Here is a 15,785-nt window from a genome sequence, read left to right as displayed (position 1 = left end):
AAATAAACCGATCTAAAAACGTAGGCTATATTCATACAAAAAAAAAAAAATGAAATAAAATTCCGGCGGGGGAGGAATATCATTTTATTTTAATCATCATTTTAAGCGCATGGAAGCAAACATGTCAAATGCACTGACAGCAAAACCTATAAATTATCCAACATTATTGTAATTTTATTATTACACACAAGTCGCTGAAAAGGTTGACGCTCAAGATCTGGCTGTAACTACTTCTTGTCAACCAAACCTCCGCTCTCTCGTTCTGAAAAGGTAAGCTATTATCGATGAGGTAAACGTATATTTAAGATACTATCCTATACAGTTTTTTTAAATTGTTTTTTAGGTTGGTTTAATGTTAATGTCCAGTTTCCCAATAACTTGCGGTCACATACCCTGGTTTGCCCTCCACTCACCACCAGATCGTTGTTTTTACAACCTGGTAGCTACGTTCCCGGCCTCCTTGTACTTCCGAGTCTATTATCTACTATTTGTATTCAAAGTGTTCTAATATTGCACTTTCTTGTGTCCCAAAGAAACATCCCACTCGCCATCTGCCCATTTGTCTGTCTGCTCTTTCAACTCAATGATGAGTGATTTGCAGTTGATGGAATTGGAGGATGAGCTCAGGAGTGCAGATACATTTATTGAACATCTCAAGACAGAAGAGGTAAAGTAGCTTCTGTTTTGTCTATAGTTAACAGTATTCCTTCTTACCAGTCCATATAAGATACATGGAGGCGTATTTAAAAGACATGAATCAGAAGGGTTACACTACTTTAACTGCTTTTTCTGTCAGTAGTCCGAAGGCATTTCCCATATTGGTAAACCTTTCTTAAACCATGTTGTAATTCTAGACAGAGAAGAACAGACAGAAAACTAGGACTGCATCACCAAAACCTGTTCATTGGAAGAAGAGGGACCACAATGGGGACATTGTTCACCAGCGCCCACGAGCCCTTAGAAAGCAGTCAACATCAAGACCAGACGAAGGAGGACATGTTTCTTCTTCACAGCCATTAGACCATGGCCAACACCTAGACCATGGTGATTAATCTTTTGTTCCAAATGCTGTATTTCAACAGTGTGTTGTGGCAATGTTGAAGTTATGATATTATTCTTTTTTCTCCTCCCTTTTGAAGATTTTGATATGCAGCAGCTTGAGGACCTTCTACAGGACTCAGAGAACATTGAATCGCAAGATTTTGTTCAGCAGCCACCATTGTCCAGTTGGAGTCAAAGGCAGAAAGAGGTCCAACAATTTTGGCAACAGGCGAGGCCACAGAACCTTGACAATTTACTTTCTGCTGAGAACATCGTCCAGATGACATGCAATCACTGTCACGTGAAAGAAGCTGTCATCCATTGTGGGGAATGTATGCCCTCAGAGTGGTTTTGTGCTGAGTGTGATGGCTTGGTACATAAACACCACACTCTACACAACAGGCAAACCATCATGGATGGATTTTTCAAATACATCCCGCCAACAGAGTCTGTGACACTCCATGATGGAAAATACATCATTTGTGAACAAGGTTGGCGTTTCTTTTTCAATTGATTGACAATTTTCTTAACAGATCATTCTTATCTGAAATTGAAATGTGTTATTTAAGTCATTACTCACAACCCAAACATTCTTAATTGTATACCTTATGGTTCTTTGCCTTGCAGATTGTGTTCTGCCAACAGCTCTACCTCAAAGGATATGCTCCTGTGACACCGCTGATGCAGCAGTCTCTGTTGGTAGATCCATCATACTGGTTTGCATAAATGGTAGGATCTTGTTAAACTGTTGAATTTTTTTATATAACACATTACTTTGGTTTCATGTTATTGATTTGCCTTTCATGTGCTCTCAGGCCGTTATGATCTTCACGTTCCGGTGCTAACATGCAAACATTGCAACCAGAAATGGGCTCCAGAAGTCAGTGACTTTGTAAAGAGTGGTTACTGGCCCGCTACCATGCAGGCACAGACACTGTTCCACCAAGATCTCTTCCATTCCTTTGAGGCTATGAAGACAGCAGCTCCAGGAATGTCCAGACAAGCCTTTACAGCAATGTTGGACCAGAGAACAAAGCAATATGGAAGAGTAAGTAAAAATCAGTTCAGGGTCCACAAGTGGCTGTAGTAGGTAGAACATATTTCAGATAATAGACTGAAGACCTTACCACACAAAAGTCATTTGCATCCTTATGGATTTGAAAAGTTGCATACAAAACACAAAACATACAAAGGCAAAGATGTAGTTTATCGTTCTTGAAAGCTGTATTATATTCTTTCCTTTAGACTGGCAAAGTGAATGCAGATGCATTTCAGAGAAGCTTTCTGCAATTTGTGTACTGCAACTATGAAGAGAACCAACTTCTTGGAAAGGAGCCATTGGTCTGTCCAGCCTGTAGCCCTGAAATGGTGGCTGTTTCTGTGGATGGCAACAGAAAGTTGTACAGGTTCCAGAAAACAAACCAGTGAGTTCTGTGCACACATTATAAACAGCCAATGTAGTTAATATACAGTATGTCCAGCTGTTAATGTCACTGTTAATGTCAATGTTACAGCACTAGATTCTTATCCAGGGGGCACAGTACATTCATATTGCATATTGCTTTATCCTTCAAATGTAAGATAGGTCAGGCCAAGTGTGGAAGAAATTGCGATTTCCTGTGTGCTTACATTATTCACTAATCAATAGAACTAGTCATTGGATACTAGTTAGTATGTTCTCATGTAAGCTTGCTATTAATAAGAGTAGATTGTGTCTATGTGTCAGGGTTAATAGATCAGGAGAAAGTACTGGGTAAACGTCCTTTGTCATGACTACAAGGACAGCGCCAACTATGATCTCTCTAGTCTGAGTGGTCATGTGTTGGGAGCTGTGAATCTCTTTCTCTGAGACTGTTGTAACGTCATTACTGCCTGACTGTCACTATCTATGTTTACATTCCTGTGCCCTATAAAAGATGGTCCTCCGGCCTTCAGAGCCAGGAGAGACATGATTGAGACCTAAGCCTGGTGTTGTGTTGTCATTTAGTGTCAAAACACTTTCTTCATCAAAAGACAGAATCTTGACAGTTAAAGTTTGCGTGAACAGTCCTGCAATCTAGTGTACTTGAATTAACTATTGTCATGTTCAAATGATTTACTTTGGTAGACTGCAGGAAAAGCGATGTGTGGTGACTCCCAATGGAATGCAGCAAGAGAGACTTCAAAGCGGGCCAACAAGTTGGATGAAGAAGGTGTGGAAATTGCTGTGTGTAGACATGGATTTCTTCTCAAAGATTGGTATGGGTCTGATTAAGTAGTAGTAAAAAGATAAATAATATATATTTATATTATGATCTAATGCCTCTTTCATGTGCATTGTGCTTTTTTGTAAAGGTCTGAATATGTATAGAGGAGAAATCTTTGCATATCCAATGTTTCTCCAAAAAGAGTTCCAGAGTGCTCCATTTTTGGCCATGGATGTGACCTGCCAATGTGCCATACTTGACAAAAGTGTCAGAGGCCCTGACTCATCTTCAACCCCTTCAGGAAATGAGGCATTGCTTGTCTGTGATGCATGCCAAAGCCCACAATACAAAATGCTTTTAGCTACTTGACCTTTACATTTTAGAGTATGATGTGGCAACTGAGTGTAAAATGCCATAATAAATGACAATAGCCATACCACAGTGGTCTGGACTGACCCATACAATAACCTAGGAGTGCGTTTAAAGTTTTTCTGTAGCCCCTAAGTGCTGCCCTCTAAAGTTGGTAATCTCAGGATATGCTTTAATATCGTGTGTCCACACCGCTTTACACATTATCTTCTTCCTGTAGATTCTGTGGACTGCAAGGAACCAGGAGGGTGCCGGCACCACTCTCGGTGAAGAAGTTGAGCAAGTGAATAGTTTTCTCTCCAGATGTGCCCTTACCACCAAGTATATGGCCAAGTCAGGTTTGTAAGCTTATTTCCCCCTGCCAGCCTGCAAATGTACATGTTTTACAAAATTGTATTTTGTTTTTCACAGTAAGTAAGTAAGTAAGTAAGTAAGACTTTATTTATATAGCACATTTCATACAAGAATTGCAGCTCAAGGTGCTTTACATAAAATCAATAAAAACAATAATACAAGTGATAAACAATTCAAACAAAAATAAAAATCCCAATAAGATCTCTGTTCAAGAGAGAAACCAACTTTAAACATGCATCTTAAAAGTAACAATAATATAATTAATAAAAGTAGGAAAACCCTTTTGAGATCAAATTACTTAAATGCTTCGGTAAAAAGGTAGGTTTTAAGCTGTCTTTTAAAAATGTCTAGAGTGTTTGCTTCCCTAATATTTATGGGTAATTTGTTCCATAGTTTTGGGGCGTAATTGACAAAGGCCGAATCACCAATCTTCTTATGACTGCTTCTGGTGACCTCTAATAGGCCTGCATTTGATGATCGCAGTGTTCTAGCTGGTGTGTAGTTTATAAAGGAGTTAGCAATGTAGCTAGGTCCTTGTCCGTGTAGAGCTTTGTATGTGAGGAAAAGGACCTTAAAGTCAATTCTGAAGGTAACAGGGAGCCAGTGTAAAGTAGCTAGGACAGGACTAATGTGTTCTCTCCTTTTAGTTTTGGTTAATAATCTAGCTGCAGAATTTTGAATGAGCTGTAGTCTTTCAGTGGTTTTCTTGGGAATACCAGTGAAAAGTGCGTTACAGTAGTCCAGCCGGCTGGATATAAAAGCATGAATTAACTTCTCTGCATCATTTTGGTTTATGAATGGTCGTACCTTTGCTATATTCCTCAGGTGAAAGAAAGCTGTTTTGGTCACTTTATTAATGTGAGAGTTGAAATTCAAATCTGAGTCCAGGATTACACAGAGACTCGTCACCTCTGGTTTAAGACAGGGGGTTAAACCTCCAAGATTCTTAATAAGCATCTCTCTTTTGGATTTGGGGCCACATAGTAGGACTTCGGTTTTGTCTTCATTTAATTTAAGAAAGTTAGCGTTCATCCATTTGTTTATTGCCAACAGGCAGTTGGTAATGGAATTGATGGCCGTTGCATCGTTGGGTTCAGTGGATATATATAGTTGTGTGTCATCCGCATAGCTATGGAAATCTATGTTATGTTCTCTGATTATGTCGCCGAGTGGTAACATATAAAGAGAAAAGAGTAATGGACCTAAGCAGCTTCCTTGAGCAACCCCGTAGCAGTTCTCGTTTCTTGGACCTATGGTCACCTAAACTAACATAAAACTTCCTTCCTGTGATATATGATTTCATCCAGTTCAATACACTATCCGTGAACCCAATAAGCTTTTCCAGTCTATTGATTAGGATGTCGTGATCAATTGTATCAAATGCTGCACTGAGATCTAACAGGATAAGGATAGAGACTTTATTTGCATCAGAGTTTAGTCTGAGGTCGCTAATTATTTTGGTGAGAGCAGTTTCAGTACTGTGATATTTCCTGAAACCTGACTGCGAGACTTCCAGGATGTTATTTTCTTCAAGAAAAGAATTTAATTGGACTAAAACTATCTTTTCCAGTACTTTACTAATAAATGGAAGGTTTGATATTGGTCTGTAATTTGCAAGTAGACTGTTATCCAATTTGGGTTTCTTTAATAGGGGCTTTACAACAGCTGTTTTGAAGGCATCTGGGAAAACGCCAGTTCTAAGGGATGTGTTTATAATCTCTAGCACCGGACCTGAGACACTATCAAACACTCGCTTAAAGAATGTTGTGGGTATAGGATCAATATCTGAGGTTGTGGAGTTAGATTCGCTGACAATTTTGGAAAGTTCACTAAGTGTGATACAGGTAAATGTGCTCATGGTTATGTTGCAGAATCTACTGATGTCAGTTTCGACCCCACTATTAATAATACTAGCTCTGATCAAAGTTATTTTGTTCTTGAAAAACAAAGCAAGCTCTTCACATTTAACTACTGAGGATGGAGGTGGAGCAGGGACAGTGTTTAGCAGCTGGTCAATGGTGGAGAAAAGAACTCTGGAATTTCTGGCATTTTCTGTAATAATGTTGGAGAAATATTCTCTCCTTGCTAGACGGATGGTTTTGTTATAGGTGGTTAGTGTATCTTTGTAGATATTGTAGTGGATAGTGATCTTTGTTTTCCTCCATTTTCTCTCTGCTGCACGGCATTTTCTTTTTGTTTCACTAACATTTTTTTATTTCTCAGCCATGGGGAGGTTCTGCTTGTGCACTTCTTTTTGGTTTTCAGTGGTGCAACAGAGTCTAACACAGATAATAGTGCATCATTGAGGTTCTCTACCATTTCATTCAGAGAGCAATCATGGTTAGTCGGCTCATATAGAGCAAATTGTTCAGAAAATTTCATCATAGCTGTATCGTCTAAATATCTTCTATGGACTAAGAATTCTTTTTTGTTAGGATAATTTCCACATTAAAAAGTATATAATGATGGTCTGAGAGGGGTAGATCAGTTATTGAAATATTATTGATATTTAGTCCAGTTGTTATCACTAGATCTAGTGTGTTTCCGTGTCGGTGTGTTGGGTCTGTTATGTGTTGAGTTAGATTGAAACTGTCAAGGAGATTTAAGAGCTCAATAGTTCTTGGGTCTGCTTTTTTATTTACTTGGATATTTAAGTCTCCGTTTAAAACTACTTTGTCATATCTAGTGACACATAGTGATAATAGTTCAGAGAATTCTTGTATGAATATTGGCGAGTGCTTGAGTGGCCGATATATAATAACAAAAAGTATTGATTCGGTTTTGAGCTCTATAGCAAGATATTCATATGATGTGAATTCACCTAGCTCAGTGATTTTGAACAACAGTTTAGAGGAGAAAATAGCTGCGACTCCTCCACCTTTTTTTGATGTCCTAGAAACTTGGTGGAAGCTGTAATCGGGCGGACACGCTTCTATCAAAGTTGCTGTTGCCGTGTCATTGTTTAGCCAGGTTTCTGTTAGACAGATGCAGTCTAAGTTGTTTTCTTTGACCAGATCATTAACTAGAAATGTTTTGTTATTTAGTGATCTAACATTTAGAAGGGCCAGTTTCATCTGTGAGGTATTAACAGATAAAACCGGGGTAGATAAATCTGTTGGAAGAATATGGATAGTTCTGTGACTTCTAACACTAGTTTCAGGTTTGTAACCATGCATTTTACCATGCCATTTTCTGTTTGTGATGATGACCGGTATGTCCAATGAAATAGCATGGTGGCTGTCCTAGCGTAGCTTTTCTTTGGGAAAGTCTCTGTCACTGAGCTGTTCCATCACAAGGGAATTCATCCGGGGGGTGCAGATCTGTGCAGGGCCCATGTCCTTGCAGGAGGCTGTTTGAATGTTCTGTTCTGTTCCATGGGAGGTTGTTTGGGATGCGTCAGTCAGCTTAGACACAACAGGGATAGGGAGAGAAGCTTGATTTGTGGTCAGGAGCACGTGATTGATATTTGCTGTTAGTAGTCGAGATCCTCTACGGTTTGGGTGGAGTCCGTCAGCTTGAAAACGGTCTGCACAGTTCCAGAACACATTGAAGTTGTCGATAAATCTCAGTTTGTGTGTCAGACAGACAGATGCCAACCATGTGTTGAAAGATAGTAGTCGACTGAAGGCTTCTTTTCCTCTGCGAAAGCATGCAATCGGTCCACTGATGAATACATCTTGATATCTGTTGAGTGTGTTCAGTAGCTGGGTGAAATGTTTTTTAAGTATCTCAGTGCCAGTTTTCTTGTGTAGGATATCAAACGAGCCAGTGTGGATGATAATCTTAGGGTTGTTTGGTTTATTGTTGAGGATTGTTTGTACCTCTGACGACAGTTCCTCCACAGATGTGTTGCTAAGACAAATATTTTCTGTCTTTGCCAGTTTAACATGTGCTGTCATGGCATCTCCAATCAAGATAGTGGCCATATGTGGTGTTGTGTTTGCCTTGTCAGTAGCTGCGGGGCCAGTTCTTATCTTATTTGGGTTAGCAATGATAGGACCTTGTGCTAGGCCAAGGTTAGACACTGCGTTAGTGCTAGCAGTAGATTCTATAGTGCTAGCAGTGTTAGCTCCTATAAGTGTTGATGGGCTGTGGGTAGTCTTAGCATACCTTGGGTCTTGATAATCCTGTGATATTGTTGTCTGATTAGGCTTGATAGGGGGTCGAACAGCGCCCCGAGTGGTCCGAGAGGGGCTTGGAGTGAAATGGGGGACTCCCGGTCGCAACAGACGATGATGTGTTGGATTTGCATGTGTGTAGTAGCTACCGTCATGGTGTGTCGGCGATCTTCATGTTTGTTAGCTGCGTGGCTAGCACTCCTGTGCCTCTTCGCCTTGGATTCCACACACAAGGGAGAGAAAGTTCCCAGTGGTTCGAAACTGTTTCTGAGTGTGACAGGAGGAGAGGTGATGCGGGAAGAGTTTCTGCCTCGCTTTTTTGCTGTTTATCCTTGGTGACAGTCCCATCTCTGATGAAGGTAGAAGCGGCGCTAGGCCTCTTTGGTTTAGCGCCGAGAGCAGGCCATGACTCATCCGGTCCAACGGCCGGTGGAGAGAAAGCTGATTCCAAGGGTGGCTCATTGGCAGGTAGCTTAGCCTCCGGGCTAGGTAGCATGGAATCTATAAAGTCTTCGGTCTCTCTGATATCTAAGAGGGTTCTGACTTTTAGCTCCAGTTCGACTATCCTCTGAGTAAGTTGTTTGCAGTCATTACAAGCCATAGTTCTACAGGGAACAAGCTTACGTTTGCTTGCCTGTGGTCAGTCTTGGAGGGCAGCCCAAAATACTTCTGTTCTCCTTGGGCTTCAGTCCTCTTAGGTTGTTCCTTTTTGTAGTATTTATCTTCAAAAAGCTATCCAAATGATTGAAACTTCAGAGCATTTCTCCGTGAATAACTAGACAATACGATAGAAGCCAAGCAGGGAAGCAAGCAGGGAAGGTCAGGGGGAGGAGAGGGAAAGAAAATGCGACTGCCTTCGTTGAGAGCGTAATCCAAGTGTACCAACAGTAAGAACTGACATGCTGACTGTCCATGCTATGGGGAGGAATGAACGGAAAGAGAATGGCCTCCATATAGCCTTGTCTTCCAGATTCAAGAAGGTATGTTCACGTACTGAAGATGATTAACTATTTAAAGTAGTTACATTTAAACGTAACTTTTACTTATTATACCCAAAATGCATCACGTTGTTATAGTACCCCCTAGTAGACATTGAAGTGGTACAGGACCTCTGGTAGTTTAAAAGACTGCCTTCTGTATTGCTGTTTTCAGACAGTAGAGAAGACTGTGGATGTAGCTGAGAGCCTGAAGACAATGCAGGAGCAGTTGCATTGCTGTGATGACATGCTGAAACAATGGGTTGTTGATGTCAAGCAGTGGGCCAGTAGCAGTAAGAAAAATACTTAATATATAAACACTCTCAGTCACTTGGTTGTAATGCATATCTGTATCTTAAATGTTAAAAGTTTATTTATTTTATCTTTAATCAAGGAAGTGCAGCACCTGGTCCTGTTGATGCTCAAAGTTTGCAGATCACAATCAGAGCACTCTTTGTGAGCATTTGTCAGAAAAAGCACTACCTTTACAGACAGAATGGTATGTATAGTGTAAACATAACTAATGCAGATAAATCTTAGGCTATACTGATATCTTCATTACCATGGCAGCTCTTGTTACGTACTATTGTTTTTACTGTATTTGCAGATCGCAACAAAAGATTGCGACAGAAAATAACTCAAAAGATAGCCCAGGAAAAGAAACGGTTGCTGGAAGACATCCAGAGATACAACCAACAGCCTGATGGTGACCTTGTGGACACAGACTTAGTTGTGCAGAAACTCTCTAACAAAGCTGCAGAGAGCATGATCTGGCCTTGGCAGGAACAGAACACAGGTGTTGCATCAAGATTTAACTTTAAGTATGCATATAAAATGGCAATTAATAGTAATTTGTTTATTAATGTCAAATGTTTTTATTCCTTTACAGACGGTGTGGACATCCTCACAAAGAAGAAGCTCTTTGACCACGTAATGCTTGCCTCACGACTAAAAGAGGAAAAGCAGATCCTTGTGAAGGAGATGCTGCAGCACTGCCAGTACCTCAAGGACTCAGTGGCAAAGGTCCAGACGCTGATGGGCACTGTTTTAGTGAGCACACAGACAGGAAGTGAGTGTAAATCAAATTATCTGGCTACATGCACTTTCAAATTTATAGGTCAAACTATTTAAGTGGAAACCAATCCTGCTAGTATAGTCTTTAGTAAATTAATTTCAACATCAATTAACAACATTTCCAGGCTTGCCAAATGGATTAACCGAGGAGGGGTCCAAGGGCCTCATCAGTGCACTAAAGAGAAGACTGCAAGACCTGAGACTCCAACAGCAGACCATAGCAGGCACCTACAGATGCACTCTCAAACCAAGTAACAGACTGGTGGAAGAGGAGGACAGGGAAATGGAGGAAGACATGGACTGGCAACGTGGCAACAGCTCGGATGATGATGATAGTGATGAGGAGGAGGATGCAGAGAATTGAACTCAAGTCACTTGGATTTGAATCACTCAGTCAATCACTCAAAGGCGGAGCAGGATATCCAGGGCTTGGTTTACACCTATTGCAATTTCTAGCCACTGGGGGACCATAGGTAGGATAGGGGAACTCATATTAACGTTAAATAACCTCCTAAAGTGAGGTTTTCATGTCATGGGACCTTTAACACTAGTATAAGTAAAGGTTTGGAGAAGCACATTTCGTCATATTGTCTTAAATAGAATTCAAATCCTAATAGTAATCAAATCAAATGCTTGGACAGTAATATGAATCTGGTATCTGTGGCCGTTACAGGACTATAATTAACACAAAGAATAACGAATCCTTATTGGATACTGCAGTTCTTTAGTAGAGTAGAAGTTAATCTCTCTGATTAAAGTTGGTGATAGTTTATCCACAGAGGCAGTGTATGTTTAATAATAGATGTTCAACTTTTACAACAAGAACTATAGGCTTTTCACAAGTTGCTTGTGTTGAAAAATTGCTGTTGGCTACATTTCATATGGAGGAAGGAATTTGAGATATAGCCAAAAGATAGAGTACAGTCTCTTAGAATTCGATGGGCCTAAATGTTAACCTGACACGGATAGTTTGTTGCACAGAACCATCTGGGGAAGTCATCCTTGGAAACTGTTAGAAAAAGGGCAGGCACTTTTACCCCAAAATTTGCAAGTGATTGTATCTGTCTATTAGGGCCGGGCGGTATGACGGTATATACCGTGCGACGGAAGAAATGTGTCTATCGGGAGAGATTTGGCTATACCGTTTCAACCGCGGTATACTTTTTGACTACTTTTTTATTTTTTTAGGTTGGGCAAAAAGGGCTCGCATCCAAAGTCTTTACAAATTTGTGATATTTTTGTATTTCACATGAGGTCATGCCGGGAAATATCAAACTGAGGCTTTAACGTATCGACCGAGCTTTAACGAGGTTGATACGCCGACACCGAAGTTAGATATGGATAGTAAAACTCAGACTGATTGCTTTCCCTTGAAATTTTCGTCGGAGGGCATTACGGATCCTTATTGAGCTGTGAGTACGTCACCATGCGGATGGCATGACTGCGCATTAGCCAATCGGAACGCTCGTACTGTGGTTGCCTTTAAATAATAGCCAGTAACGTCTTGTAGTACATGCAATACCGTTTTTTCCACCACACGAGTGGTACCATTTCTTAATTGAATTTACAGAACAATTACTATACCGTGATATATACCGTAACCGTGATATAAAATTACTCATACCGTGATAGAAGATTTTGGCCATATCGCCCACCCCTACTGTCTATCACTCTCTATCTAAGGCCTGTAGCTGCCAGGAGTTCCTCTGTAGGATGATAATTCGTTTGGCAGCAAGTGCATAACTTCAGACGGCCTAAGGTCAGATGGCTGAGCGGTTAGGGAATCGGGCTATTAATCAGAAGGTTGTCGGTTGACTCCCGGCTGTGCAAATTATGTTGTGTCCTTGGGCAAGACACCTCACCCTACTTGCCTCGGGGGGAATGTCCCTGTACTTGCTGTAAGTCGCTCTGGATAAGAGCGTCTGCTAAATGACTAAATGTAATGTAAATGTAACTTGAAGCCTGGCAAGATGGATTCATGCACAAGCTAACTCAAATTAAGCCCCCACTAAAAATAATTCAAATAAAACACAATTGCATGCATCTGAGCTTACCTGCTTTGAACGTCCCTCTTTTTAAACAGGAAATTGCAGCCTGAAAATATATAAACAGAGGAATAACAAATAAGATGATTTGCCTGATTTTTTTGGGGTCATTACAACAAAAGATTGTTCATGATGCATAAGCCTATGACCCTTACATAAGACAACCTTTACGTTAAATTATTTTTCTTTTTCCCGGGTACTGAATTTTGGGAAGACCTTTTTGAGGAGAAGAGATGAGGGAAGGAGTAGAAAGTGGGTAACATAGAGAGAGGGTTGGTGAAGGAGGTAAAGAGAGCGAGGGACTGGGGAAAGGAGGTGCGGAGAAAGAATGGGAGGGAAGAGCAGGAGAAGAGAAAGAGTGGGAGGGAAGAGGAGGTGAAGAGAGAGAGAGATCATAGGATGTGAAGAGAGAGAGGGAGTAGGAAGAGTAGATGAAGAGAGAGAGTTTGAGAGAAGAGGAGGTGAAGAGAGAGAGGGAGTCATAGGAGGTGAGGAGAGAGAGTTGGGGGGAAGAGGAGGTGAAGAGAGAGAGTTCGAGGGAAGAGGAGGTGAAGAGAGAGAGGGAATAGGAAGAGTAGATGAAGAGAGAGAGGGAGTAGGAAGAGTAGATGAAGAGAGAGAGGGAATAGGAAGAGTAGATGAAGAGAGAGAGGGAGTAGGAAGAGTAGATGAAGAGAGAGAGGGAGTAGGAAGAGTAGATGAAGAGAGAGAGGGAGTCATAGGAGGTGTGTGGGGGACCGGCACAAGGTTAAGGGTGAAGGTTTGATCCTGAGTGGAGGCAGGGGATGTTGCTTCTGGTGTTTCTTCTGGTGTTTCTTCACCAGCTGTGGCAAGAAGGCTATTGTGGTCTGAGAGATAAAGACAAATAAGTATATGTAGACGTAACATTATTTGAATCTAAGTATAACAGCCCCACAAATTAGGTTAATTTAAACAGAAATAGGGTCTAATCTGGGAATATTTACTCATCAACAATATTCTATTAGTATATTATATGTTACAAAAAGTATTTAGAAACTAAATGTAAATGCAAAGTTATAAAAAAGCATGTCCCAATGCAAAATATGTGTTCTTACATTTAAGATAGTATTCATAAAGGGTGGTCATTTTTTTAATGATCTCCCTCACAGGCCCCTCTGGTATGAAGCCTATGCCTGCAATGACCTCTGCTGTAAACCCCCCCCCCCCTCTCTTCTCTTTCCCCATGAAGAGCAGGGGCTTTAAGTCCAGTTCATGCAGCTTATTGACCTAAAAAAGAGACATTAACAAGTTATCAGGCTTTGTCCTCTGTATCAGCTCTCTTGCCATCTGATCAACTACTTTTGAAATGGTATCATACTTCTTCCTTATTTTCTTCGTATCTACTATACTTCTTTTCAAATTAACAAAGCTAGGGGTCCTGACAGGAAGACTATAAGATGTGATGCTATTGATGCTATTTATTGATTAAATGATATGGCCTGATGCCAATGAAAACTGGCATTTATATCAAGTTCTGACCAGTATAGTATGGATCTGAATGGAACAGTAACCTAAGACCTCTACATTCTCACTCACAGATATGCGGGCTGAATGTATCACTCTGCCTGCGTTGCGGTGCTTCTTTACATTCTCCCCCCAGTCCCCAACATGCAAACTCTCCTCCTTGGACTTAATCCTCTCTTTTGTTGAGAGGCTTGCAAAACATGAAAGTCATGTTTTGCGGTTGGCAGTATTCATGACCTGGCAGTGCTTTTGGGTTTGGTCATTTTCTGCAAACATAAACACATTGACATGTTATAAGCATTACAAGTAGGAATATGAGTAACACACATTAAATCATTTAGGCATTTTTTAGCAGACGCTCTTATCCAGAGCGGATAAATAATTCTTAATCTTACATTTCATTCCTATGGCTTATGGGTATTGTAGTAAAGCATAAACTTCGGCACAATGGAAAGAAGTAATATATATATTTGTCTCACAAACACCGAGAGGCAGGTAGCAAGCAGAGCGGGTAGGCAGGCAGATGGAGAGTTGGGGTGAGTGGGATGTTTCTTTGGGACACAAGAAAGTGCAATATTAGAACACTTTGAATACAAATAGTAGATAATAGACTCGGAAGTACAAGGAGGCCGGGAACGTAGCTACCAGGTTGTAAAAACAACGATCTGGCGGTGAGTGGAGGGCAAAACAAGCGGAGCTGGTTCATGAAGGAGGACGTGAGACATAGCGCGCCACTAGCAACGCGTCATTTTATGCGCAGGGCACTCCCTCCTAATAGGGCGGGGTATATAAGGGATTCCCGGCATATGCATCGCTAGTGCGACATAGACTTCAGTCTTCCTGCTGCCTCCGCCTCCCCGGCCTCCACCCTTGGTTCTGTTTTCTGTTTCCTGTTTCAGGGGGAATGCGTCGCCGCTCTCTGCTCGGAGGTCGAGACGGTGTCTCGTCGGATGCGGCAGGGAGCCGATGCGAGCAGAACCACAATGCCAAATCAAATCAAATGTACAATCGTGTTTGTATAGTGGGAAATAAAGTATTCGTAAAGTCATACTGAGTCCTCCTGCCTGAACCAGGGTATGTCACCGCAAGTTATTGGGAAACTGGACCGCAGGTGTGGATCTTGTGCAGGTAGGATGGACTGGAGCCTGGAGATGCACACAAACACAGACAAACAGAAAGACAGAAACAGAAAGACAGGCAGAGCCAGTGGAGGGCGTAATACAGGTGACAGAGATAGGTGGACACAGGTATACACAGGTACGTCCTGATAAATTATGAAATAGGCTACTGTAAGGCAAGGATATGGTGAGGTAATAAGGATATTCCAGAAAATGTGTGACTTGAGCTGCAAGTAAGAAAAGATAAAAAATACAATACAATAAATGTCATACCTAGCAAGCTATGAGATGTAAAAAGGACCACGCCAGCAAAGATAAACATTGGTCTGAGTCCAATGAATGTGCACCGGTTCATGACCTTGCATGACATAACGTTAGACTAGCTAGCTAGCACAGTGTATTAGCCTATTTTTGCAGTTTACAAAGTCAATTAATTTATATTGGTGATGCAAAGCACCGGGCAATGTACGTCAAACATAATAACATTAAACCAACCTAAAAAACAATTTTAAAAAACTGTATAGGATAGTATCTTAAATATACGTTTACCTCATCGATAATAGCTTACCTTTTCAGAACGAGAGAGCGGAGGTTTGGTTGACAATAAGTAGTTCCAGCCAGATCTTGAGCGTCAACCTTTTCAGCGACTTGTGTGTAATAATAAAATTACAATAATGTTGGATAATTTATAGGTTTTGCTGTCAGTGCATTTGACATGCTTGCTTCCATGCGCTTAAAATGATGATTAAAATAAAATGATATTCCTCCCCCGCCGGATTTTTATTTCATTTTTTTTTTGTATGCATATAGCCTACGTTTTTAGATCGGTTTATTTTGTATCAGTACATTTTATAAATAACTTTTATGTCCTTAAATAAGGTTTATGTCATTTATAACGTTTATGTCTTGGATATAACAAAAAAAATCATGTTGAAAGCACATCGGCCGGATTTTTACGAAATCACCCGACTTATTTTGGTGACGTTTCGTAAAAATCCGAAAGCCACTCATCAAAATC

The 15,785-nt window shown here is 40.8% G+C and overlaps 2 protein-coding genes and 1 long non-coding RNA gene across 4 annotated transcripts; 2 read left to right on the top strand and 1 right to left on the bottom strand.

Moving 5' to 3' along the window:
* Nucleotides 1-367: 367 nt before the first annotated feature.
* On the top strand, nt 368-3,314 carry LOC134017292 (uncharacterized). The gene is made up of 8 exons (XM_062456767.1): nt 368-439; nt 534-667; nt 855-1,044; nt 1,140-1,532; nt 1,669-1,770; nt 1,857-2,089; nt 2,287-2,465; nt 3,149-3,314. The coding sequence occupies exons 2-8, from the start codon at nt 584-586 to the stop codon at nt 3,297-3,299; spliced, it is 1,332 nt and encodes a 443-aa protein (XP_062312751.1). The 5' UTR covers nt 368-439; nt 534-583; the 3' UTR covers nt 3,300-3,314.
* Nucleotides 3,315-3,792: 478 nt separating this feature from the next.
* LOC134017298 (uncharacterized) lies at nt 3,793-12,122 on the top strand. Its single transcript, XM_062456779.1, has 7 exons — nt 3,793-3,934; nt 8,957-9,048; nt 9,221-9,338; nt 9,440-9,544; nt 9,653-9,841; nt 9,935-10,114; nt 10,245-12,122. Exons 1-7 carry the CDS (start codon nt 3,922-3,924, stop codon nt 10,481-10,483), a joined length of 936 nt encoding a protein of 311 aa, XP_062312763.1. The 5' UTR covers nt 3,793-3,921; the 3' UTR covers nt 10,484-12,122.
* A 48-nt stretch (nt 12,123-12,170) lies between these two features.
* Nucleotides 12,171-13,888, bottom strand: LOC134017305 (uncharacterized). Of its 2 annotated transcripts, none has more exons than XR_009929740.1 (4): nt 13,722-13,888; nt 13,241-13,412; nt 12,320-13,012; nt 12,171-12,213 (listed from the first exon to the last, which is right to left on the bottom strand). It is a non-coding gene; the product is annotated as an uncharacterized LOC134017305 (long non-coding RNA). The 2 variants fall into 2 exon arrangements; XR_009929741.1 differs by having other exon boundaries at nt 13,329-13,412.
* Between the last annotated feature and the right edge of the window lie 1,897 nt (nt 13,889-15,785).

The sequence above is a fragment of the Osmerus eperlanus genome, chromosome 1 (assembly GCF_963692335.1).
Source record: "Osmerus eperlanus chromosome 1, fOsmEpe2.1, whole genome shotgun sequence".
NCBI lineage: Eukaryota > Metazoa > Chordata > Actinopteri > Osmeriformes > Osmeridae > Osmerus > Osmerus eperlanus.
The sequence above is the reverse complement of the archived record's forward strand: the minus strand, read 5'-3'. Positions and strand labels throughout refer to the sequence as shown.

Bases quoted from the DNA above. Each gene is read 5' to 3' on its own strand.
- LOC134017292 (XM_062456767.1), top strand. From the start codon at position 584: ATGATGAGTGATTTGCAGTTGATGGAATTGGAGGATGAGCTCAGGAGT. The intron at 1,533-1,668 runs GTTGGCGTTTCT...TTTGCCTTGCAG, and splicing joins ATACATCATTTGTGAACAAG to ATTGTGTTCTGCCAACAGCT. The intron at 1,771-1,856 runs GTAGGATCTTGT...ATGTGCTCTCAG, and splicing joins CATACTGGTTTGCATAAATG to GCCGTTATGATCTTCACGTT.
- LOC134017298 (XM_062456779.1), top strand. The intron at 9,545-9,652 runs GTATGTATAGTG...CTGTATTTGCAG, and splicing joins CTACCTTTACAGACAGAATG to ATCGCAACAAAAGATTGCGA. The intron at 10,115-10,244 runs GTGAGTGTAAAT...CAACATTTCCAG, and splicing joins AGTGAGCACACAGACAGGAA to GCTTGCCAAATGGATTAACC.